The following is a 27,892-nucleotide window of genomic DNA, read 5'->3' as shown; positions in this document are numbered from 1 at the left end:
CCCACATCCCTAATGAATATGATGCTGCCATCTTGTGGCATTTCTTTGTAAGGCCAGGTATGCAATCCAACAGTGAGAACCCAGTGGACAAAATTCTCATCAGCCTGCCACTTTGCCATCCTTGTGTTGTTGTCTTCCTACCCGTAACATAATTTTGTTTCTGCAAATATAACATCAGGAATGAACTGATACAGCAACATAAGAAAATAGGTAAGAACTGAACATAAAATAATGAAGCTGCCCTCTCCTACTATTCCTAGTGGTAGTTTATCACCTTTGTAAAGTTACTTCATTTTTCTAGGTTTGCAAATTTCTTATCTCTAAAAGGGGACAATTAATACCCACCTCTTAGTATTGCTTTAAAACCACATTAAAATACAGATGCAAAGACCTGGGCAAACTGTGGCCATTTGACAAACAGTTTCTCACGCCCTTCCCCTTTCCTAATCCTTCTCCCTTTCTTCTATTTCCAAGCTCTTCCCGCTTAAGCTATCCCAGCCTTCTGTTTTCTATTCACCTTCATCGGTATTTTCTCCATTATTCTTTCAGTTTCCTGGCTCCACCCTAGCCCACCCCCTCACATACACAGAGGGGTGTCCATAGTTATACCATGAACTCTTACCGTGGTAAGGTGAGGCTTGGTGAGCCTCTCTACATTATCCAATTATGTCTAACTGCGCCCCCAGCTTCAGCACTTGTGCTGTCATGGGTATCACATGCAAAATACCTCTCACTGGGTTTCCCTGAGCATTTCTCCCACACCAAAAGCAGTCTATGATCCTATAACAATCTGGTACCCTCAGATTCTACTTACTCCTTATCCCTAACCCTTTCATCCCAATCCTGGGAGACCCGACATACAAGCTTTGGCTTCCTCTCTGACCTCTTTCCCACCACTCTCCCACCTACTACTTATTCTTCTTTGACAACTGGCCTACCTTTTGCTGTTCCCTTGGCCCAAAAGGCTCTCCCAGACATCCACACGGTCTGCTCCCCAACTTCTACAGATTTCCACTCAATTCTCACCTTATCAGAAAAAGCTTCCTTGACATTCTATATAACTATATAAAATAGCACAAACACAAAACCCCCGTTACTTTCCATCCCCTTTATCCTGCATCATCAGAGCAAAGGTGAGTGAGTTGGTAGCTCTTTGAAGTGTTCTTCTGTAGTAGGGCAAGGTTCGCTTGGTGGGGCATTGGGTCCTCAGTAGTGGATGATTCCTGGAAATGTTATTATGCATGTTAGCTGGTGATAACATACATAAGATAAAGCTATAGAAACTTATTTCTTATTCTTGCTGCTGCTACTACTCAGCATTTAAGTCTATCTTCCCCTCCAAATATCTTAGAATTTCTGCTTCTTCTGGTTTCATCTGATTTTGTCATTTACCATTTAGGGTAGGAATTCTAAACCCAGAGTTCATGGAAAGGCTTCAAAGAATCTGTGAACAACTTGAAATTATTGGCAAGCTTTTGGGGGCATGTTTCACCAAGACATTGATCAAATTCAAGAGGTCTATGACTTTCCCCCAAAAAAGATTAAAAACCTTAGTTTTAGGGATGACAGTACAATAATCTCCCATCTTACTATGCATAATTATTGTTTAATATTATCCTTTCTCAATAGCCTAAGCACCAAGAATAAAGGGAAATTATTTATTCGTTGCTGCATTACAGTGCCTAGCACATGGGCTGGCACCTGATTCTCAGTAAATACTTGTTGAATGAATGAAGACTGCATGGTGATAAGAGTCAATTAATTAGTCCATAATCTTCATTAAACAAGCCTTGTTCTGGGGTTAGGGTATGCTTTGACAGTTAAATTCTGTTTACCATCTCAAGATAAGGGAAGAATTAATCCTACTAAAAAACACAAATCTCACTTTTAACACAGAAGACGAGCCAGTCATAATACACACTGTAAGAGAAGTTGAGTAAAGATGAAATAGCATCAGAGAGGGAACAATGAATAGGAAGTTAGATAGAATGAAAATCAGAAAGAGGCAGTTCCCATAACTAGGATCTAGAGAGTTGATAATCCTGTCAAGAATCTGATTTGTCCAGTTAAATTCAAAACTAGAAATTTAAGCATATGTTCAAACTGACAGTCCCATCATTAGAGACAAAAGGAAATTGAAAAACCAGTTGGTCGAGGTTTGTATTTCTAGTAGATTAGGTATAATAAAAGGGATTTCTGTACTTAGTTTTAACTTTTATTTAAAAAATACACTCTGACTCAGGTCATGACATTTGGTGTGCACGCGCATGTGTGTGTGTGTGTATCTTATATTTTACATTTTATATTTAACAGATTTTAAAGGGATTTATAGATACGTTAGCAATAATCCCCTTATTTTGTTGATCCTATTTTTCAGACTACAGCATCCTTCACAAATTATTGGCAAGCTTTTGGGGTATGTTTGTTTTCTGAAACAAGGGTCCACGACCTTCATCAAATTCATGAGGTGTGACTCCCCTCAAAAAAGATTAAAAACCATAGTTTCAGAGATGACAGCACAATATTCTCCTACCTTAACATGCATATAACCCAAAGGTCTACAACAGTAGTTACAAAACAGAGATTCGTTGGCTCTGCTTCCTCTCATTCTACAGAAAGCCAAGCTTCCTTATTTTCTCCCGCATTGTTTTGTGAAGGGCGGAGTGCACCAGCAGAGCAGTTGTTATCACCATTATTTTTTTCCAGCCTGCTCTAACTCTCACTCTGAGCAGAGATCAGTTTCTGTCGAGACACCAAGATCAGATAGGCCTCGGGTACCTGCCCAAAGCACTCTGCATTTGCTGGTGTCCACAGGTTCCTGCCCCGAAGCTACTGAGGTCCTATGCTGAGACTTCTTAAACGGTGCTGTGGTCTTCACCATCTCATCATTGCCAAAATCTCCAGAGCCAACTCAAGTTCTGTTGAAACCACCTGATGTTCCAATTATACTAAAAAAAAAAAATTAGGAGCAGTTTTTATTTTATATGTAATATTATCTTATTATTTTAATAAACTTTTTAAGAGTTATCACAAAACAAAGTTATTTCTACAGAAAAATTGCAAACATGGTAGAGTTCCTATATAACCCCACCCAGTTTTCCATTATTGTTTCTCTTATATTATTAACATCTGACATTAGTATAGAACATTTGTCATAATTAATGAATTGATGTTAATGTTATTATTCATTAAAGTCCATATTTTATTGATTTCCATAATTTTTACCTAATGTCGTTAAGTTTTCCCAGGTTCTTATCTAAGATACTATATTACATTTAGTCATCATATCTCCTTAGGTTCCTTCTGGCTATGATAGTTTCTCAGACTTCCCTGATTTTTTATTACCTTGACAATTTTTAGGAGTACTGGTCAGGTATTTGGTAGAACATCTCTCAGTTGGGATTTGTCTGATTTTCTCATAATTAGATTGGGGTTATGTGTTTTGGGAAGGAAGATCACAGAAGTGCCATTTTCATTACATTATATCAAGGATACACACTATCAACATGACACTGCTGTTGATGTTAAACTTGATCATCTGGCTAAGCTAATGTTTGTCAGGTTTCTCCACCGCAAAGTTACTCTTTCCTGTACCTACCCCTTCCATACCATTCTAGTTGGAAGGAAGTCAATATGCACAAATCACAGTTAACAAGTGAGGAGCTATGCTCAGCCTCTTTGAAGGCAGAGTATCTACATAAATTATTTAAAATTCTTCTGCACAGAATTTTATATTCTCTCCCATTTATTTATTCTATTATTTATGTATATCAGTTTGCCTTCATGTATTTATACTTTGAGTTATAACCCAACACTATTTATTTTGTTGCTCAAATTGTCTAGCTTTGGCCAGGTCTTTCAGTTGGTTGTGTCTCTTGCTTTCTAGCACCACAAGATGCTCTAAACTCACTTTGTATATTTCCTTTCTGGGTCCTTGAATCAGCCATTTCTCCAAGGAGCCCTGATTCCTTTTATTGAAGAATGGCATTAGAAACCAAGATCTAGGCACTAGGTGTGCTCATTGCTACAAGGGTATGCTACCTTCTAGGCTCTCCCAGGTGACAGAGTAAGGAAATACGTGTATACATACATATATATGCACACACACACACACGCACATCTATAAATATTTCTGTATATAACCATCTGTATCTATATTAAACTAAACGTGAGATCATAGTGATATCTCCAATTCTAATTCATTACCACATGGATCATTCTAGCCTTTTCTCCAGTGAATGCTTTCAACTAGAATACAATGCTGATGTATAGTTCCTTTTGCACTTATACAGATCCAACTCATTTCCAAAGTCACTTAGTTCAGCATCTTTTTTTCCCCACCCTCTTCAATGAGGTTGTTTCATATATTTATAATATAATTGGATTATCTGTTCCAGTTTAGGATCCCCCTAAATGATTTTTTAAACTTTGCTTACATTAAGAGTTGTAGCCGCCAGCCCCCGAAAGACATACGGACCACCAGAACTCAGTGAGTTATAGGAAACACACTATTCAGCCAGCTGGGTCTTTCAGGGGTACGCAGATCCCAAATTAAGCAGCCCCAAAATGTAGAGGTACGGGGTTTTTAAGCCCAAAACTCCATTCTTCATTCTGTCTGAATACAAAGGTCTATTTTTCTTCTATTCACTACCTGTCAGCTTCACAGGTCAGGTGTGTAAGCGGGGTTACAGAAGCAGAAAGCTTGCTTAGAATGTTACGTTCCTACAATCAAAGGCCCAAGTTCCCAGCGATAGCTAAGCAGTAATTTTTCCAGTAAGAGTCATTGTTTCAGCCACCACATAAGGTTCTATGGGTTTGAACACATATGTACCCACCACTACCGTATTGTGCAAAATGGTTTCACCACCACATAGTATCCTCTGTGCTTAATCTGGTCAACTATTCAACTCTTGTCTCCCATTACCCCCTACTGGTCTCTTCTCTGCCTCTATAATATCACCTTTTCCTATAAATAGAATCATATAGTTTGTAGTCTTTAAGACTTAATTCTTTCATTTAGCCATGTCTTTGTTTAGCTTGATAGCTTATCCCTTTAAACAATTTTTTTTTGTTTTAAATGTAGTAAAATATACATAACATAAAATTTACCATCTTAACCATTTTTAGTATATGGTTTAGTGGTATTAAGTACATTTATATTGTTGTGCAACCACATTTCCAGTACTCTTCATACCATAAAAGTGAAACTGGACTTAGGCATCATCAGACCTGCTCTTTCAACTTTAAGCTAACACTCATTGAACATTTCCTGTGCGCTAGATTCTATGTGCGAGACTCTGTGCTATGTGGTTTTGTCAATGTAAGAAACATTCAAACTCGAAGAAAATTTTAATGAGTTTATTTGAGGTAAACTGATGACAATTGCTAAGAAGCAAAAATCTCAACAGAGTAAGAAAATGCTCTGGAGAATAACAGTTTTGCAGCTTATCTTAAACATTAGAATCAAAGGAGATGTAAGGAAGGTTACATGAAATCCATTGGTGATTGGGAGTGAGAGACAGCACAGCAGGGAAACCTCTGGGATTGGTTAAAAAGTAAGAGACACACATACTTCTTTTACATTGGTGAGCATAGGATGGTTAATAATAAACATTTATGTCACACAGAGATGGTATGAGGGAAACAAGATAACAAGGATGTGTTCTGGAGCCTGGAGCTCTGCTCTGGTGCAATGGGCTATCCCCTGAGGGGGTCTGGAAAAAAGATTATTCTGACATTCCAAGGGCATGTTATCTTAGATGCAAAAAGACAATAGACAGGCTTAAAGTAAGGGCTGACCTTTGTCAAGAAAGCTATAAGCCTAATATGTGCCTAATCACCATGACCCGCTTTTAGGTAGGATTTTTATGTTTAGACCACGCTTTGTGGTTAATTTCAGTCTCTTAGTTTCTAAGGCCCCCTACCCTGGCTTATTAGGTTTAGTATGCGGCCCCTTTTTCATCCACAGTTTTCTCATTTTTTAAAACAAATCAATGCAGTGGGTCATAAGTATGACCCACAACTCTATGAAGTAGGTGAAAAAAAACTAACTTTATAGAGACCCAGCTGTGTGCCCCTCTTCACACAGGTCAAACCCTGGTTCGTTCTTCTCCGATATCTACTCTCGCTAAACCACCGCGGGTCTCTGCACTGCACCTCCGTCACCTCCCGTCTTCTTAGCCGCCCTATTAATAAAAACGAGGTCGTTGGCCATGATGATCTTTAGGGTTCTTTCCAGTTAGACGGTTTTACAGTTTGAGGAAGGCATAAGCAAACCTCCAGCTTCTTCACTTCAAAGCAACTGTCAAAGTGCAGTGGTAGCCCACCTTCCCTCTCCGCCTGCGGGAACATGCACCTGGCGCGGTCCCGGCCCGTCCTGGGGTGGAGGTGAAGTCTCCCGCAAGGGCGGGCGGGCTGCCGCACGCATGCGCAGTGGCCTTCGGACGCGCGGCGCCCCCGCCCCCCTCCTGCCCGCTTCCAGGAGCCGGGCGTGCGCCTGTCGGGTTACAGCTGACCGTTGACCCCTGTGCCAGTGCCCTAGCGGAGCTCCCCGCGCCGCCCCTCCCCTCCTCTCCTCCCCGGCTCTAGACCCAACACCACAGCGTAGAGCCGGGGAGGAGGGGAGGAGTCCTCCAGCGAGACGCCCCCAGGGCTTCTTCTAGAGTCGGCCCGCCCCGAGGGGCGTGAGAAGAGGGCGGGGCTGCGGACTTGGGACTCCAGCCCATAGATCGCCTCCTGCGGAGCTCAGTCTGACCCTGAGCTAGCCATGACTGCGCTGAGGGGGCTCTGGCCCGAGGTGCAGGACACCTGCACCTCGCTGGGGCTGATGCTGTCGATCGTGCTGTCCGTGGCGCTGGCCCGCGGGGTCCTCCGGCAGCAGATGCACAGGCCCGTGGCCCACGCCTTCGTCTTGGAGTTTCTGGCCACCTTCCAGCTTTGCTGCTGCACCCATGAGCTGCAATTGCTGAGCGAGCAGGAACCCGCGCACCCCACCTGGGCGCTGACACTAATCTATTTCTTCTCGTTGGTGCATGGCCTGACTCTGGTGGGCACCTCCAGCAACCCGTGCGGCGTGATGATGCAGATGATGCTGGGGGGAATGACCCCCGAAATAGGGGCAATGAGACTGTTGGCTCAGCTGATAGGTGCCCTGTGCAGCAGGTACTGCATAGGCGCCCTGTGGAGCCTGGGGCTGACCAGGTATCACGTCAGCGAGAGGGGCTTCGCTTGCAGGAATCCCATCCAAGTCGATTTGCCCAAAGCCGTCATCACAGAGGCCATCTGCTCCTTTATCTTCCACAGCGCTTTGCTGCACTTCGAGGAGGTCCGAACCAAGCTTCGTATCCACCTGCTGGCAGCACTCATCACCTTTTTGGTCTACTCAGGTTTGTTATTCCTACAAAACACTTGGCACATCCGGAGCCTCTATGACCTGAGACTCTTAAATTCTTTACCAAGATATATTTGAAACGCTTACATCTTTGTGATGTCAATATTGGTATCCCGGTTATTTTAACTATTTTGCAGTCCGTTCTTTATGGATAGGGCCGACATACAGACCCTCCATTCAGTGTTTTCTTGAACTCCCAGATAAAGGAGCCACTTCTGTGCTGAAACTGAGATCTTGTGAGGTATTGCCAAGGGTTCAAATATCCTACAGAGGGGTTGTTTTAATGGTAGAGAGGAAGATAAGTTATCAGCTACCTATTTCCTCAAGCCAACAGTGACACTCTCACTGAAAAATGATACTGGGCTTAAAAAGTTCCTTCCAATTTAAAGCACAAGCCACATGAATTGGCTAGTAGTAAGAGGGGTGAGTAGAAATTATGTAGTTCTGTTTCTTAGTTCTTTTCCTGAAAAATTAATCATTTTTTTCCTTAATAATTCATCTTGAGTAATAAATTAACTTGTAAGTGACCTATCAAAAAAGGTGGTTTAAAATTAAAACTTGCTTGAAATTAAAGATGCTTTTTAAAAACAAATAGCTCTTCAGAAATCCGTTGATTTCTTGCAAACTGTTTACCTTGACCAATCTCAGATGTGAAAACAAACGTTTACTGATGAAATGTATCATTTTAGAAGATTACTACAAAATATATTCATGGGGACTACGTATGAATTACAAAATGTTTAGGTGGCAGAAAGCTAATAAAAGGAAATGTATAGTATGAGTCTAAATATCTTCTGCCCATTAAAACTGAAACTAAATAGAAGCATACCTGAAGGATGCCTAAACTGATATGCTTGCCCTTTTAGGGTAAAAATAACTTTCCAATCCATTTTCCTTTAGATCTAGTACTGTTCTTTTTGTAGACACAGATGGAAATAACAGTATAGGCAAGAGGGTAGGATATAGACATATGTGAGGGGTTAGTAAATAGTCGCTTATTAAAGTTTTAGGTTTTGGCTAAATAGAAAAGTTCCCCCATATATGAAGAGGATCATATATGCCACAGTTGGGGCACTCGAAGTCACCAATACAGGTCACATCAAAATAACTGATTATGTATTTTAAGATTACAGAACATAACTTTCCAGCAACATAGCAACAGACTCATTGGATAGCCAGTGAACAAGTGTGTGTGTATTTATTGATTTAGCACTTTGCACTTTGATATGTGGATGAAAGCCACTGATGTCCTTATCACTTATTTACTGGCTTCCCATATAATTTTTTAAAAGCTGTGTGATTAACATATTAGAGCTATAGTTATTAATGAAGATTTCTGGCAAATCTAATTTAGATATGGGAGAATTTAGTTCAATGAACAGGGTAAGAGAGAACTGCATTCACTTTTTAATTAGATATTGAAAAAATCTGTTATTTTACATATCTAAGTAAGTTGTCTTTATTACTGCACCCTGTTCATTTTCTTTGTAGAATTTTTAATTGTGCATTTGTTTTATAATCTAATGCTTGTCTTCCTCCACCAGACAGTGAGCTTTATGAGTATAGAGACTAAAGTTGTTTTGCTCATTATATCATAAAACCAGGACTTAGCCATGGTGTCACCCGGTATAAAATAGTAAAAATTTTAGAATGAGTGAATGAATTAGCAAATACTCTATTCACCTTTTAAAAAAATCACACAGAAAGAAATAATACATATCTTAGTATTCCATATTTGATGTCTAAGGACTTTCAAAATAAGCCTAATAAATTATTTGAAGTAATTGTATTGTTACTTCATTTCATTACTCTATTCAGGAGTTTTTGGTATCCTTCTAAATCATGAAGAATATAGGTAAAATTATTTGTCAACGGAGAAAGGAATTAAGCCCTTTACATATGTTCATTTTTAATAGAATAACCACATGATATAGGTGCCCATTTAAAAATAAAGAACAGATTCAGACAAAGATTCAAAACATTTTATTATTATACCAGTATAACATAGTCATTTAGGCAACAGGTTTGGAGTTGGATTGTGTGTCCTTAGGAGAAATACTTAATTTAGGCTTCAGTTTCCTCACCTTTAAAATGGAGAATAACACTGTATCTACTGTGAAGAAAAGAATAGTATTCAGGTTCTTAGCATGGTGCCTGGCACAAATATCCTGGTTGCTGGAAAGGGCTAAATTCCACCATAGTTAATTGATATTCTGGCTTATACGTGAGTCTTATGAGATCTTAAGAGTGTCATTCTGTCACAGAGAGTTTAATTCTCTTTAGGAGTACTGAGAAACGTCAGTGCCTAGAATTGCCGGATTTGGGACTTAGTCTTTCCCTGTGGTGAGTTCACCAACTTCATGCTGCCCTGTAAGACTCTTGGTGGTCAACCCGCTGGGCCTCCCCAGTGACACCTCTTCTTCACCATGTGTTACTGTCTTCTCCCCTTCAAATGTCAATAATTAGTAATTTATTTTTGAAGCCATTTTTAGTTAGTTCTGTGCTCGGCGGATTCTTTTTAAATAATTTATTTCATTACACAAGTAATACATGAATGTGTATTTTTATAAATAATTTTAACATTTTTGATGACTGTCATGTTCCATGCCTGTCCCCTCTCCTCCCCTGCCTACTCTTCTCACCAGAGTAATCCTCTGCACATGCCTGTGTGTCTTTCAAAACTCTTTTTTTTGTACATGATATAGATAGATAGATGATAGATAGATAGATAGATAGATAGATAGATAGATAGATAGATAGATAGATGATAGTTAAGACCCTTTAGAAACTATTCTTTTAAGTGGTTTGTATTAACAAAAGGTTTCATGCCTCACTTTCTGCAATTTGCTTTTTTTGTGGTGGTGGTGGTTCAACAATGATATATCTTGGAGATCTGTTAGTAGAGAGTTCTCTCATTACTTCAAAATATTGAATGGTATTCCAAATTAATAATAAACTTAATTGAGCTATTTTCTTGTGGGCAAATAAGTTTTTCCTAGTTCTTTGCTATTGTGAACTACCTTGTATATGTCTACTTGTACACAAATTCCAGTGTTTCTCTAAGACAGTATTTTTCAACAAGGCATGATTTTGCCTCCAAGGGGGATATCCAGCAATGTCTGAAGACATTTTTGGTTGCTACGATGGGGGGAGATGCATGTGCTACTGGCATCTAGTGGATAAAAGCCAGGAAGGCTGGTAAACATCCTACAAGGCATATGACAGCCCCTACAATTATCCAGTCTAAAAACGTCAAAGGCAATAACATGTTCGGGGCTTCATTACCACAGAGTGGGCTGCTAATATGGATTTCTGTATTGGTTAACTATTGCTATGTAACAAACCACCCCCAATTTTAAAATGACAATAATTTATTATTTTTCATGATTCTATGGGCTAGTTGGGAAATTCTTCTGAGATCAGATACCTGGACAGTTGGTGGGGCTGGCAAAAACAACATAGCCTCACTCATGTGTCTGGCAGTTGGTACCAACTATCATCTATGGTGCCTCGGTTCTCCTTCACGTGGCCACTCGTTCTCCAGCAGCCTAGACCTGCTTACTTATATGGTCAAGGCATTATTCCAAGAGAGCAAAAAGTAGAAGCAGATGATTTTATTGAGACCTGAACCTAAAACTCACATAGCATCTCCCCTCAGATTCAGAATTCGCGTAGGATCCCTTCTGCTGCATTCTCTGTCAATGCAAGTCACAAAGCCAGTCTCCATTCAAGATGAGAAATAGACTCAACCTCTTGGTAGGAGGGGCAGCTTCCACCAAGTTGCACTGAGCAGAACTGGTGATGTGACGATAAGGGAAGGGGAGTAGTTTAAGTTTTAGGATTGTACAAGACTGACTGATAGTATTCTTAAACATAATGAAAAATCTTTAGCTTTGGAATACCAAAGTAAACTAATTATGAAAGCAATGGTTTAGTCTATTTTTACTGATAAATACCAAAAAGTCACAGGTCGCTTATTATCATAGCACATATTACTTTATATTGTAAAGATATGTGAGTCCTTATCTTCCTGACCATGATGTCTAGTACATAGGAACTCAATACATTTTTGTGAAATTGAACTGAAATGATCGTCTATCAACCAAACAATTCTGTAGGCTCTTGGCAGCTGTAGCTTTAACATTCCAGGAGTTGAGTATTCAAGAATGATTCTGAAGATCTGCGATGTGATGTCATTTATAATTTCGGCGGCATGAGTATGGATCATGCTGTGAGGCTAGAGTACTGGAAGAAAACTCTTAGCTATCAAGCGAACTTGGTTCACTGCTCAAAATCTTCAACACAGCTTCAATGTCTATAGCCTATTAAGTGTGAAATCTCAGGGGTATCTTACGAAAGTCATTTAAGATCTCAGCCTCTGTCACTGGCTGAGGCAGGGGCAGATGTTTGTGCCCAAGCTTCCTGAAATGTCATTATCTCAGGGATTATCTTAGGGTGTTTTTTAAAAAGCAGAACCACAGCTCCAGTGAATACTGTTGGACAGGCAGTCCAGCCTCTTCTACCTTTCCTTACTTGCTGTGTAGCCAGAACTTTAAACTTCTAGGCTTCACATCAGTCAATAGTTAAAGATTTTGCAGTCAATAGTTAAAGATTTTGTGCTTATCATTCGTGACTACTTGGTCACTTCTTTTAAAAAAAATTTGTAACCACTTTACTAAGGTATTATTTACATACTATTCACAGTTACTTCTTCGGGGCTCTCCTGACAAGTAAAAATAAAGTCAATGATAATGCTTTGGTCCATTACACTTTTTGTTTTCACCACAAAGGTACACTATACCTAAGAGGAACTTGGGATATTGTATCCATTTTAAATGTTTTTTCATTTTCTTTTTATTATTCACTCATTTAAATTGATCAGTGTTAAGAAGGGCAGACAAGTCTCCAGTTTTATGAAACCCTAAGAACAATAATAAAGCAAATTCACTGCGCTTTTTACAATATATAGTTAATGTCCTTGTCTTTTGTTTTTTTGCCCCTGGCATATTATAATACATAGTTGATTTTTTATACTCTATAATATGCCAGGTGATTCTGCAAAGAAAGATCATAGAATAAGAACACAGTTGGCCCTTGTACCTGTGGGTTCCAAATCCATGAATTCAACCAACCATGGGTCAAAAATATTCTTAAAACAATATTACATTGTTGCTGACATGTTCTATATAGTCAGGAGTATGATAGTGTGTTGGGTTCTGAACATGTAGACATTTTTTGTCATTATTTCCTAAACAATATAACAACTATTTACATAGTATCTACATTGTATTAGTTTATTATAAGCAATCTAGAGATGATTTAAAGTATACAGAAGGATGTGCCTAGGTTATATGCAAATACTATGCCATTTTATATAAAAGATTTGAGCATCTATAGATTTTGGTATATGCAGGATACCAATCCCCTGCAGATACTGAGGGATGACTGTACCGAAGTACCTAAAACAAGATAATCACCTATTTAATAACCCTTTTATTTTTAGTTACAAGAAAATGTAAGATATGTGATTTGGTATCACTCTGCTTAAAATGTATTACAGGAGGAAGTCTAACAGGAGCTGTATTTAATCCAGCTTTGGCACTTTCATTACATTTCAAGTGTTTTGATGAAGCATTCCTTCGATTTTTTATAGTATATTGGCTGGCTCCTTCTTTAGGTAAGCATATTATTTAATATGATTGAAAGATCAGTTTATCTTAAAATATGATATAGATATGATGTATTATAGAATGTCACTGTAACATCAATTTCCAAAGTCAGAGAGTAGGCACACACAAAAAAATGAAAAAGGTAGTTAACATGCTTGAAATAACATTTTATTTTGTGCAGTACTCTTTAAAACTGTTTTTATCTTCAAAGAAACAAAATTATCTAGTTAAGGGTAGTCAGTTTCAGGTATGATAACCTTTTAAAAACCCACAGATATGAGAGCAAAAAATGAGTGGTTAATTCCATTAAAAATCATCTTTTTTTTGCTAAAGGAATTATTTTTCAAATTTGTGAACTCTAGATAAAATACTATTTAGTTTGTGTGACTTATTTTGCAGAAAAGCATCTCATAAAACAATGTATACATGTAATGAGCAGTAGTTTTAAAATCCACAAGATTCATTGCTGTTGATTCTATCTGGATCAGAAGACATAGAAAAATCCTCTATATAGATAGGCCAAATAACACAAAAGTTATTTTATAATTGTAATCATAATATGCATGTAAGTTATCGGCATTTTAAAATTTTGTTTAGTCATTTGTTTTAAGCCTGATTATAATACATAACTTAAAATGAATATGAGGATGCCTGGTCTTCTATTAGTTCACCCTTCTTTTTATCCAGTTTTGTGTTGTTTCTTGTTGCTCATTTCTGTTTTAAAAAGAGGGAGAGGTTACATATACAAAGGAACAGAGGCACAACAGGTTGACTAGCCATCACATTTTGCTCCTCTCATTCACCTTCCATTCTTTTATCTCATGTTTAGTATCTATTATGCTCAATAATAACATACGTAGGTTTAAACATGAGAATGTCAGAGAAAACCTGCATTTTAAAATGCAAAAAAAAGGTGCCATTTTTTTCAGTTCAACAGATTGCTAGTGTATTCCAATAAGTTTTTTAAAGATAACTCTTCTCTAATAAATTTTTAAGAAGTTAAAATGTCACTAAAGTTAATGAAGTTAAAAAGGTCACTAATTGGATGGATCTGGTGATAGTTTTCATGTGGAAAAATCTGTCTTATTTAAAATCAATATATATATTACTAATCTTATATACTTGTTAATGTGCTCCAACTATAATTTTAACAATAAGCCTATAATACGAAGTAATTATTTCACCCATTACTTGAAAGAACACTAAAAAGTAGGCCTTTCCAGAAGAATATTAAGAGAAAAACACAGAAGTAATGACATTCTCTGTAAAAGAACTATGACTTTTTATTTTAAACACAGATATTCTACCCCAAGTCATTTAATAACTTCTTCCTGGAAGAACATACCGGAAAAAGTCTCATGATAGATTAAAAAGGAACAGTCACCTCTCCCCCTTTAGAAAGTATAAAGTATTAAGGTGGGAAAACAGACTATATTCTCTACATGTTAGTGAAGTCCAAACATAACGGTAATATGACTTGTGGCCATTACCAAAACATTTTAAAGAACTACTTTTCTAAAAAACACTGCAAACAACAAACAAATGTACTTTTATCTATCTTTGTTTCCTACTTAAGGAATCTTGTAAAACTGGAATTGGGATCAACTTTTTTGTGACTATATATGGCCCAATTTAGCTTGTTGAAAATAATTCAAAGATTCTTGGTTGGCCTAAAAACCTCCTAGATTTTTTCCTAAATAGACCCAACATAAAATTTCTATTGTAGGTTTTGGTTTAAAGAGATACGTTCCTATATTCCTTTAAGAGATTTATGAGTCAGACACAATACAGGAATCCTTCAATATATGTGGAGAAAAGATATATGAATAAACGGCAGTTTTTAGAACACTGAATTCCAGCTTTCCAATGAATTGTCATACATTGAAGTCACATTCCCATTGGGAAAAAATGTGCTCCTCAACTGAAATAAGGTCATAATTAAACTCTATGAAGGATGAGAAATACAAGAAATTATAGTTTTACAGGAGTCATTCAAAGAGCTAAGAAGAGATGAGGAATCAAAACAAACAAAACCCTGTTAAAGCTACATTAGGCAATGGATGCCATGGAGTGAAACAGAGAGTGATACCTAGCTAGCTAACTTCTTTCCCTTTTTGACCAAGCAGGGAACAAACTATTTTTGGAAACCACGGTCCTTGTTCTTTTTTGTTTCTCTTCATAGCAGAAATATTATAATTCCTTTAATGGCCTCTGGCAACTCCCCCAAATTAACTTAAAATGTTAGAAATGTGACTATTAGGCTGTATATAAAATTAATTCTCTAGTTTATACATTTCATAGATGAAAATTAGCAAATTACATTTGCTTCTATGAAACTGAAATTCCATTTTTGGAAATAGTTTTAAATGTAATGTCTTATTTTCAAGCTCTAACTTTGTAAAGAAAATGTCAAATTTGGTGATCAGTTAACATAGATTGTTTCTGATTTTTTTTCATTTAAAGCCTTTGGTTGCAAAACAGATTCATCTTTTAAAAATGTTAAGCTGTACAAATGATAGTCAAACCTTAAGGTCTCCTGTTGTTACCAAATAAGAGTAAAATATAAATTCTGTGGGTGACAAAAACTCATTCTTAATCCTAGTTTAAAGTGACCTAGAGCTTTAAATCAAAGTGCATTAAGATAAATACATTAACTATTGGAGACTTCCATTTCCAGGCAATGACTTGAACCCTGTGGTTCACTCTCCTACACCCGTTTCCCATTGAAAAATCAACCACTAACCTCACAAATGGAGCTTTACTAATATGTGATTTATTTATTTTTTTTACATATTTAAGATTTAAAATGTCAACATTAACCAAAATTTTTAGTTATTTTTTGATACAGCTTTAAAAGCTATTCATTGTTGAGATGGTGAAAAAAATGAGAAGGGATAAAGTAATCTAATATGTTGTTCTTATCTGAGAATTTCAAGTGAAAATTCAAGAGTGTTTTCAGTTGTTTTCTTCCCCCAGGACATCTCTAGGGCACTGGGGGACAGAGTGTGCCACTCTAAAGAAGAGCAAATGGAGACTCAAGTACAGTTACTCCTCATAAAATCAATAATGGAGCCAGAACTAGAACTCCAAAGCCTTCAGTTTTATTTTTTAAATTCATGTTTAGATGTTACTGGTTTTACCAAGTACATGATGTTTTTAAAGATTTATGGCTGAAGAAAAATGTGAGAATATTAGATTTAGGAAATATCTACATTTCACATAGAATTATTGTAGCTAATTCTTTGAAACATAGCTTTCAAAATTTCTAAGTATATAATTGTATATAATCACAATCACTTAGTGATTGTGAACTTCCTTAGAGATCGTGGTTTTTATTTTACTGTATTTTGTCTTTCAGGTATATTGTTGATGATTTTGACGTTCAGCTTTTTCATTCCATGGCTGCATAATGACCATACAACTAATAAAAAGGAATAACTATTCCAAAAGACTCAGACTAAGTAATAGGACAGTCAAGCTGGATGTGATATTTTATCACATCTTATTCCACACACTGGATTCATCAATTTAGCTGCCTTTGAGGAAGCTGCCTTACAGTTTTCATCACTGGGACTTAAAAAAATTACTGTGAAAATAAGGTGTTCTGTGTTCCTCAGTTAAGACTCATTCTTCTGAGTGTGTATTAAATGCTGCTAGAAAAGACTCATTACATTAAATATAAATCTCAAGTGATAATTGTTCATTTTGATTTAAAAAAAAATGAATACAGGATGAGAAAGGAAAGGTGATGGTGGGACCAAAGAAAGAGTGTGTGTATCAGGTTTCTCCTGAATGAGCAGGATTTTTAACCAAAGTGCAACCAATCATGCTTACAGAACTGGAAAGGATATTTTACAGCCAGTACCTCAGTGATACAATCAGCAGTGTCATCTTTCAATAGGAAAGTTGCTTTTGTAGGTAGATTATATATCCACTGTTACTCAAAGGGTTTCCTAAATTTTAAATATATTCTAATTTAAAAGATTTTTTCTAAATAGAGCATCTCACTAGATTTAGGCAAGTTGTTATTCTTTAAAAGGATATAGTAAAACAAAGCACCCGTACAAAGTCAAGATATAAACTTTCCATTCTCATTTGATCCTAACAGCTACCTTATTAAGTAGGTAGGGCATGTATATTTAATCTGTTTTACAGATAAGAAAACTAAGTCTAGAAAGGTTTACTGCCCTGCCCAAGGTCAAATAAAGCCAAATACTATCTTTAGGACTTCTATTTCGATACAAAGAATCTTTTCAGTCATCAAAGGAAAATTGAAGAATTTGAAAAAACATTAAATATTTTATATCAAAATTTGCTTAAGAATTAACTAGCTTTTTTTAGGCTTAAAGAACCTTCAAATTTTCCTCTATCAAAAGCTTTCCTTTATGAAGGTATGAGGTTTAATTCATTTAAGTTCAGGCCATAAAAGGTTGTGTTTTTCTTCAAAGGCAATTCCATTATCAGAGTTAGAATGAAAAGTAAAAAAATATGGGGTGAAGATCTATTTGAGTAATAATCAATTAAACAACTGATAAATTGCCAGGTTATTTAAGTGTTGCATGGTGATCAGCCTGTAGTCACTCTCTTTACACTGCAGACTGAACTGAACCCAACAAGGCAGCCAGTTTGAATTCATGGACTTTGATTGTTGAACTTACAAGTACATACTGCAGTAGTTTCTATTTTAGCAGAGTTCATAAAATCATGACAATGGCTAAATGCAGTCTCTAACATGTTTTATTTGGCCTGCACAGTATTTTAAAAAGTAAATAAAGCTAGTAAGTCTTTTTCATGTAAAATCCACCTTTCTCTTGAAAAACATCAAAAGATCTGGCAATACTAGGCTTGAATTCTGTCATAAAAACAACACAAAATAATGGTTGCTCCCTTTAAAATGGTCCCTCTGCCACTGTCTTCCAAATGTAAAGCTGAGTTTCACTTACTATTTCATGGCTATTTTTTTCTGAGATTTTTTTTTCATTCATGCTTCTATCATGAGGACTCTGTGGTTTAAGAAAATTGAGTATTAATTTGTTAAAACACCCAACCTTCTAAACTTCACTTGTCAGATTCTGAGTTTGTGACTTCTGATGACACTGCTGCTCCTGAAGCCCTCTCAAGTGGTAGCTATTTTCTCTACACCTCTGATACCACTGGGCCTAGAGGTGGAACAGGTTCCTTTCTCCTCACTGCTACTTCTTGTCTATTCTCCTCTGCTCCCTATTAAAAACATCATCAGGCCATTGGCACTTGCTACCTGGGTACTTCTTACTGTGGTTATCTACTGTATAATCTCCTCAATTCCTCTTTGTTCCTTTAAGAACTTAGTTCCTGTCTTATTTTCACTCTCAACAAGCCACTCTAGTTTATATTTCTTGATTTCAATGCACATATAGATTCTTTCAGTGTTGTAGACTCTCAGTTTATTGTCTAAACTTCGATCATTTTTTTGGTATATTCTTCCTCAGCTACAACTTTGATCATAACAGTGAGCTTGCCATTATCAATAATTCAGACTCTTCTGACTTCAAACACCCCACTCTCTAACACTCACCCCTCCCTTCATCTCAACAACCCCATATCCAATGGTTCTTTGACCCCCATGGGGAACTTTTGTCCACTGATACCCTCTCCTTTTCATACCGCTCACTCCTCTCAAGTACTCTCTTCGTAAGCAGCTGAAATTATACACTTGCACAGGATCTTCTTTGTTCCTCCTTCTCTAAATCATACTCACAGCTTAACCACAACTTGATTAAATCCGACTGTCTGCTTATTCCATGGCTATACCTGAACATGAAATATTAGATAAATTGGAGGTAGAATTGGAGGACAGTTCTTTCAGAGTTTTGATGTGAAGGGAAGAAAATGTGGAGGTAGCTGACGGAAAATTGGGTCAAAGAATTTTTTAATGAGAGACATCAGCATGTTTATATGCGGACGGGAATGATGCAGTAGAGAGAAAATAATTGATAATGTAGAAGGAGGGGAGATTTCCCAGGTCCGTATTTTTAAATGGATTAGTGAAGACAGAATCAAGTGTACAACTGAAGGGGATGGTTTTAACTAGGGTCAGAGACAGATCACTCATAGTATAGTAACAGGTGAAAAGGTAATATATTGGCACGAGAAGAATTAGGTAAGATGTAGTGGTGGGAGTTCGAAGTTCTTCCATTTTCTTCTTCCCATTTCTCTTGAAGTGTTCTGGTCAGGCCGTCAACTCTGCCATTCCACTGAAATTCTTGCCAAGGCTATCAATAACTTCCATGTTGTTAAATCAAATTCCATCCTTCCTATTTGCTACAATTTTGCTACAATTGATTGCTATCTCCTAAAACACTTCACTTGCTTCCAGAAAAATCACTGCCTTGTTTCTTTTGTTTGTTCTTTCTTCTTTCCCAAAAATACATGTTTTCCCAGGGCTCAGTCTTCTCAACTCTTTTCTATTTATAACTACTCCCTTGGTAATTTTATCCAGTCTTGTTGCTTTATAGCAGCAACTTTATCCTAATGACTGCCAAATTTATATCTCCAACTTGTACAATAGTTCTGAACTCCAGACTCATATCTTTCTCTTATTTGACATTTCTTCTTGGTTGTCTAATAACTCAAATTGATACATGCAGCTCTAGTTAATTCAAACTGAAAGGTTTATCCATTCTATTGATGTTATTTCTAGTTATTTACTATTAAACCAATGCTTCAACAAATACTTTTTTTTTTCCCCAGTACACATTCTTGTACATGTCTTGCGTACATGTTTCTCTAGGGAAGTAGGCTTTAGACTTTTCATTATGGCCTGATAGCATAGCTTGGTCCAAGCCTCCATCTACTTACTCTTGCCCAGATTACTACAATAACTTCCTGTTTCTACTGGCTGAGTGATCCTACTAAAACAATCAAATCTTGCCATAGCTTCCTATTCAGACATAAAAGCATGTAGTAATCCATTTAACTGTTATAAAATTGTAGGTATCTGGTGGTACAAAAATATTAATGTGCGGGGAAAATTGCATATGAACCTGGGTTATACTGACATCATTGCCCTATTTAGCAATTGTTTGTGAGCTAGTTCACATTATTTAAAAAACATACTGTAGTAAACTGTACTAGAATGCTAGGACTAGAATAAATGCACTTTAAATCATCCTATATAAAGAATAATCCTTCTCAAAGCATACAAAATCCCATAACCTCTTATGGAAATACTATTCAGCTTAAACACATGTTCGGATAATTATGCTGTAGCTTTACTACTACCACTACAGTGCGAGTCCCCATACATGAGCTGCTTTCTATCTGCTATAGTAGCTTAACCAGTCAGTCTCTTTGCTTTAAGTCTTCCTCCTTGACATTCTATACATTCGAGTTGCCCAGACTTGTTTCCTTATCTGCTCCTTCAGTCTCCCACACAAGGACATGCAATGGCTCGCATAAGAAACCCAATCCCTGCCCCGTTTCATCACTACTTACTCTAAAATTGCCTGTTTCCTAGTCTGAGCATTTTGAAGCTAGCGATGCATCTTCTTAATCTCTATGCCCACCAATATGTAACAGGCACTCAAACTAAGCCCGTAACCAAAATACTTCCCATTCCTTCACAATTTCCTCCCACTGTAGCTAGTCAATTTTCTCAATATATACTTGCTCGTCAGTCAACCTGGTATCTTTTCAGAGGTGTACTAAAGCCCATGCTTAATTTAGCCTCTGAGCCATTTTTTTACTACCAAAAATGACACATCTCAAATTACAAAATTACCTCAGGAAATATTAAAAAACAAGCAAATGAAATTCAAATGTCTGAACTTTAACCCCATTACTTAAACTAGTTTACAGTAATGTGTACATATTAACAAGACAGTTCAAAAATAAGTCTCTTGAGACTCCAAGGGCCACAGAGAACTGCAGCAGTCAGGACAGCAAGAGAGGTTTTAAAAATTGTATTGAGAGGAAAAAAATGGCGTAGATGATAGAGGCTCTGTTCATCCCTCTGACAACCAAAGTTAGGACTGAAACAAGAAGCAGCAACAAAGAAATATCACCTAGGATCAAGAGGAACAAGCCATACAACTAGGAAGAAACCCAAGAAAGCACCCTGCAATGGCAGAAGGTAGGATGGGGCAAGGACGTGGGGCTGCCAGGTCAGAGCAGCTGAATGAGATGGAGGCTGCGGCAGTGGCAGAAGCCTCTTAAAGGAGCCCTTTCTGCAAGCAGATTTTTGTGGTGACGGACCTGCTCGCTTTGAGCACTAGTGCTGATTTGGCTGCGTCCAGGGGGCACCAGAGACTTACAGGGAGACACTGTCAGAGTGAGGGCTGGGGCGAGACTCACTCTGTACAGAAGTGCCGGTGGTATCCATTGTTCCCTGTTGAGCCCTCCCCGCTCCCAGTGCATTGGACACAGCACCGCCAAGCCATGACGTCACCAAACTTGATAACAGAGGTGGCGCAGCCCAGAGGGATTACTGAAATCTTGCCTCCCCTAACAGGCGGTCCCCCTAAGCCACATCTAGGTATATCTTCAGCAAGTCAGGTGCTCCCTGCTAAGCAGCACCACCTAGACTCACACTAGAGGCAGCTGGCCTCAGTTTCTGGTGTGGCCTTTGAGGCAACTATAAGCACAGCATCTATGGATTGCTTCCTGAATCTTCACAGGTGGCCCTGGAGGAGCAGAGGCTTGGGCTAAGTTTGGCCTGCAGCTGAACCCCTCTCAGGGCTATAACATTGGACACCTACTTCACAAGTCCACACTAATAAGACTGGGAGACTTAAGACCTCTGCTTAGTTCATAGAAACAGACATGGAAAGGCAGTCAAAATGGGAAGACAAAGCAGAAACCATATGAGAAAATAGAACAGAGATCCAGATATAATGGAGTCAAATAATCTAACAGATGCAGAGTTCAAAACACTGGTTACAAAGATGCTCAATGAACTTTTGGGAAGTGTAGATAAATTCAGTGAGAACTTCAACAAAGAGATAAAAAACATAAAAATGGAAATGGAAATTATAAAAAGGACCAGTCTAAAATGAAGAACACATTATCTGAGAAGTATATTAAATGGAATAAACAAAGGAAGAAACAAAGTGAATAAAGAAAAGGATCATATGCCTTATCTACAGGACGGGAAAGCCAATCAGAACACTTAATCAGGATGGCAAGAAAAAAGATGCCAAGACTATAAAAATAATATAAGGAGGATATGGGACACTATTAAGGCTCCAAATATCCGTCTGATTGGCGTAACTGAAGAAAATCAAGGTGTGGAACAGCTGTTTGAAGAAATAATGATGGAAAACACTTCCCTCACCTGGTGAAGGAAATGGACATAAAACCTAGGAAGCTCAAAGAACCCCAAAGACCAGGAATACAAAGAGGCCCACACCAAGACACATCATAATTAAAATGCCAAAGGTTAAATACAAAGAAAGAATATTAAAAGCAGCAAGAGAAAAACAAATAATTACATATAAGGGAACACCTATAAGACTGGCAGCTGCTTTCTCAAAAGAAACTATGCAGGACAGAAGGGCTTGGCAAAATATATTCAACAGGATGAAGACCCAGTATCTACAACCAAGGATACTTTATCTAGCAAAGCTATCATTTAGTGTCGAAGGACAGATAAAGAGCTTCTCAGACAAAAATAAGCTAAAGGAATTTATCACCACCAATCTAATATTACAGGAAATGCTGGAGGGACTTCTTTAAGAAGAAAAAATATAAAAGGTTCAATTCAGATTAAAAGATACACACAGATTAAAAGGAAGGAAATGGAAAAAGATATTGCTTTGATGGACCTAGAAGGTATTTATGTCAGACAGAAAGATAAACACTATATGATTTCACTTACATGTGGAATCTAAGGAATAGAAAGAACTAATCAAAAACAGACTCACAAATATAGTGGACAATTTGGTGACAGACTGAGGGGGGTGGTTTGGAGGGCTGGGAGAATGGGGTGAAGGGTTAAAGAAGTACAAATTAGTAGCTGATAGATCCTCATGGGGATGGGGAGCACAGCATAGGGAATGCAGTTAGCATTAATACTTTGGCTAGGTGGAGGGTCAAGGGAGGGAGACAGCAACTGGGGGGATTGTTTTACAAACCAATGTTCTGTATACTTGAAACTAATTAAATAAAAAAATAAAATAAATTAAAAATAATAAGTCCTTATGAAAATAATTATGACTTTGGGGATCATAAAATGAATGATTTCTGAACAAAACAGAAAAGGCACAAACTGTTAAAACAGACTGATAAATGATTATTAAAATTTATGCTTTTAAAAGTAATTATAAAATGAAAAGACAAGTCATAGACTAGGAGATTAGTATCCAGAATATATAAAGGACAGATCAATAAGGAAATAATTACTTTAAAAAAAGATGAAAAGTTTAATGTACAAAGCAGGAAGGTGTTCAATCTCACTAGTTATCAGAAACATGGAAACTACTATCATAACAAAATACTCCTTTCCTTTCCTATTCATCAGATTGGCAGAAATTAAGAAGTATGGAAATATCAAAAGTTGGTGAGGATATAGAGAAGCAATAAATCTTACTCCCTAATGGTGGAAGTGTAAATCACCATAATGTTTAAGAGAACAGCTAAGCAAAATCTAGCAAAGTTAAAGATTTACATAAATATTTTCAATAAAGTTTCTGGGATTAGTAGAAATAAATGTTTGTGGGTCCTAATGGGAAATGTACTTATCATCGGTATGCTGAAAAGTGTGAAAGCTACTGCAATAGAGAAACACACATTGCACAAGACATGCATAAGAATATTCACTGCAGCATTGCTTTAATAACCAAAAGCTGAAACCTTAAATGCCCATCAAGAAAATTGATGAACTGTGCCACAGAACTGCCAGTATCAACTTGGATAAAACTCTTTGAAGTACTACATAGGAAAAGCAACAGGATTCACCTAACAAAAGTTTAAAAACATGAAACCCAATCCCATAGTGTTTATATACATACATATATGGCAAAAATACAAACACAGACATAGCTAAGATATATATGAAATTTGGGATAGTAGTAACCTCTAAAGAGGAAAAGGACTGGGATCAGGGAAATACAAGGGGAGCTTCAGTGGTATTTGCATAATTTTATTTCTTCACCACAGGTGCATATATAGGCATGCATTTCATTAGTTTAATATGCCCAAAATATTTCAGAACATACTTATAAAAACAGGTAACAATCAATTTTTCCTTTACCTGATTTAGCTAGTTTTAGATTTAAGCAATGAATGATAATTATAAATTAAAACGTTTTTGAAACTCAGACCAATTTGCTATTCCTCAGGTAAAAAAAAAAAAAAAAGAGGACCATGGGGGGATATATTCGTTTTTTAGTGTAGCTGTAACAAAAAACCACAAACCGAGTGGTTCAGAACAGAAATTAATATTGTCTCAGTTCCACAGGCCAGAAGCCCAAGACCAAAGTGTCAACACGGCCACGCTCTCTCTAAAGGTACAAGATCTGTTCCAGGCCTCTTTCCTAGCTTTTGGTAGCCTAAGGTGTTCTTTGGTTTGTAGATCTTTTACTATAATCCTCCATCTTCACATGGTCTTCCCTCTGCTCATATCTGCCTGTGTCCAAATTCTTCTTTCTTATAAGAACACCAGTCATATTGTATTATGTTCCAGCCAAATGATTTCATTTTAACTTGACTAGCTCTGTAAAGACCCTATTTCCAAACAAGGTCACATTCTGAGGTGCTGGGGGTTAGGACTTGAACATATCTCCTTGAGGGGACACAATTCAACCCATGAACGAGAGAAAAAAATGTCTCCTTCCTACCCATCTCTCACTTCTCCCTGAAACAACTATTACCACTTTCTTACATTCTTACAGATATCTTATGTATTAACAATCCCACTATAATACAATCCCACTATAATATCCAGCTCCTTTTCTTCTATATAAATATCTCCAGCTTGATTTTTTTCCACTTAATGTACCTTGGAGCTTATTCAGTATTGGTACATAAGGATTACTCAATTCTATTTAAGGGATAGTTTTCCACTGTACAGATGTGCTGTAAACATCTGACCCAGTTATAAACACTGAGGTTGTTTTCAGTTTTTTGCTTTTACAAATAAAAGTGCAATTAATATCCTTGTATATATAACTTTTCCTGATGTGCAAATTTATAGTATAAATTCCTTTAAATGGACTTCCTAAGTCAAAGAATATGTACATTTTTAATTCTGACCAATAGTGTGTCCCTCGGTTTTATATAAAAACCTTCCTTAACTTTTATTAAATACAATCTCAATTCATTAAAGTTCTTTTTAAAGATTTGGGGTTGCAGCATTCAAGCATCCTTTCCATTTGGACTAGTCCTCTACTGTAAGAATCTGGGCAGGGGCAGTGCCCTCCCACTACAGAAGCTGATAGAGCCAGATACTTGTCTCCTGTTCCTGGCAGCATACACAGTGCCAACTAGGACATTGTGGTGGCTCAAAGGCACAGGGGCAATTAAGAAATCAGCCTAATAGCAACAGAAGAATCATAACATCTTACATAAACCACTCCTGGTTCTTAACCTTTTTATGAGCCTGGTTTATTTCAGCTTTCCTGTCCATTTTGTGAGCTAACAGATAGCCTTCTGATAACTTTTTTCTGCTTAAATTAGCGAGATTTGGAGTTATTTACAACTAGAATTTGGGCTCATACTTTTGGTCATAATTTTTATGAACATAAATTGCTCCACTATTCTTTTGCACCATACACTATAAAGGCTTAACCTGCTGTATTTGGTAATATATATTTGCTTTTCTTCATAACTGTCAGCAATTTACTGCTATTGATATGCCAACACAACCACTCCTTTCTTCCTAACCTGTTGCATGCCTAGAAACTAGATGCTCACGTACATCAGACCTGTCTGTAGAGCAAGAATAGATAGGCTTGCAGCGAAGGCCTGAAGGTCGTGTGAGAAAAATGTAGATTTTAGAACATCTATTTTAATTGTTCAGTGGATTTTTAAATTTTAGGCTTCTCAGATATATCCTAAGAGGTGAGTTAATGTTATATTTGTAGCTTCTTTCTGTTATAAAAAGAATTACTAGTACTAGTAATAATTAACATGTACTGAGCCATTTTCTAGGCACTGTTGTCCTAAGTGTATTAGTAATTTACATAATCTTCAAGATAAAAAAAAAATTCTAAGATTCCTGTACACACTTTTATTTAGCTTTTCCATCCCCCAGTTATATATCTTTTTTATCTTCTTAAAATTATGTTAAAAACAAACCAAAAAAATTGTTAAAAACCAGTGAACAAAACTAGGTTCACTGCTCTCCCAAAAGGTTTTCTGATCTCACTGTAAATTATGAAGTCCCCCACATTAGATATTGGTTTTATTTATGTATATATGAACAGACAGAGACAGATGCTAGTGGAAAATGTTTGTTTCAGCTTCTTTGTCCAGAGATGGTAATAATTCTATTAAAATCCTCATGAGATTTGTTTAGAATTCAATTACTATATATTAGCCATGGAAGATGGGTACCAGATGTAGATTCACACACTCTACAAATACTTTTGAAATGAGATTTACATGAGAATCAGCTATACAGTGAAACTATCTGAAATCCTGCATATAAAGCAAATTCTATCTAAATCTCTCTCTCTCTGAACAATGAGTAATCACACTTGTTTTTCTAAAAGTAAAGGATGACATATAATGATTATCTGCGCATAATCTCTCTTTACTAATACGGGCAAAGATCCTAACAAGATCTCAAAATATATTATCTACAAAGATTTAAACATGTTTATCTGAAAAGTATCCATATCTAACAAACTGATCTGAGGAGGAAACTCAGTGAGATATTTTAATAAATATATTTTTTAAATGATAGAATCCAGTACAGATGACCACTAAGCCTAGTCTTTAGGAATATTTCAGATGGCTCATATTATGGGTGAAAAATACATATCCATTTTCTTTAAATTTTCTCTACGTCAACAAACAGGAAGCGAAACAATTCTAGGAACCCTAAAATTAAGTTCAAATAGAATCAAGACATGTTGGCTTGCTGATCATTAGTTAATTTTTTAAGTCTGACCTAATCTTTTTCCCACCTTCTATTTTCTCAAAGCCACTAACTAACTTGTATTACAGAATGTTACAGTTGAATCTTTGAAAGCTGTTAGTCTAGTCCTCTTGTTTTACAGATGAGGAAATAGGTCCAGAGAGGTTAAATATCTTGTCAGCCAAGCCAGAAGTAGATGCTTGACCTCCTGCATCTTAGTTGAGTACATTATCCGCAACACCAGGCTGACCACAGCAGTGTCTGCAGGAAACAGTGCTCAGAATCTCCCCGATGCTTTGTTACGTTATCAGAGAAATTTATGCTTCAGTGAAAGTCATGATTACAAGTCTTTAAGTATGACTTTAAAAAAGGAACTCAAATAGAATTTCTAAGATCAGCCCATAAGAATACTCTGACTGCTTATTGGGATGGATGAATGTATAGGACAGAATGAGTGTTACTGAGACTTGCAGAGAATTTTGAAAACTTCCTATGCTATCCATTGAAATTTTAACATTGAAAACCCTGCAGTAAAGACAGACTTTGCTTCCTTTCAGCTGCTGGTTAAATAGTTAAGTCTGTACGGTGTTTTGGAATATAGGCTTAAAAATCACAGCTCACTATCTCTGATCTTAAGCATTACTTTACCTTTCTCTGTAAGTGTTTCCTCATCTCTAAAGTGGGATAATAAAAGCATCTATACCTCATATATAGTTAAGAACAGTATATGAATAATGTATGCAAAGAATGCAGGATAGTGGCTGGTACAGAGAAAGT

The 27,892-nt window shown here is 37.0% G+C and overlaps 2 protein-coding genes across 2 annotated transcripts in view; one reads left to right on the top strand and one right to left on the bottom strand.

The window, feature by feature from the left end:
* Positions 1–6,730: 6,730 nt before the first annotated feature.
* On the top strand, positions 6,731–20,904 carry AQP11 (aquaporin 11). The gene is made up of 3 exons (XM_016161568.2): positions 6,731–7,385; positions 12,951–13,067; positions 16,418–20,904. The coding sequence occupies exons 1-3, from the start codon at positions 6,767–6,769 to the stop codon at positions 16,495–16,497; spliced, it is 816 nt and encodes a 271-aa protein (XP_016017054.1). The 5' UTR covers positions 6,731–6,766; the 3' UTR covers positions 16,498–20,904.
* Positions 13,212–27,892, bottom strand: part of CLNS1A (chloride nucleotide-sensitive channel 1A) — a 33,457-nt gene continuing 18,776 nt past the window's right edge. The window contains exon 7 of the mRNA XM_016161571.2: positions 13,212–13,773. The gene's annotated coding sequence lies outside the window, so the exon portion shown is untranslated. The remainder of the gene's footprint in view (positions 13,774–27,892) is intronic.

Source organism: Rousettus aegyptiacus, unplaced genomic scaffold (genome assembly GCF_014176215.1).
Source record: "Rousettus aegyptiacus isolate mRouAeg1 unplaced genomic scaffold, mRouAeg1.p scaffold_m13_p_5, whole genome shotgun sequence".
Taxonomy (NCBI): Eukaryota; Metazoa; Chordata; class Mammalia; order Chiroptera; family Pteropodidae; genus Rousettus; species Rousettus aegyptiacus.
The sequence above is the reverse complement of the archived record's forward strand: the minus strand, read 5'-3'. Positions and strand labels throughout refer to the sequence as shown.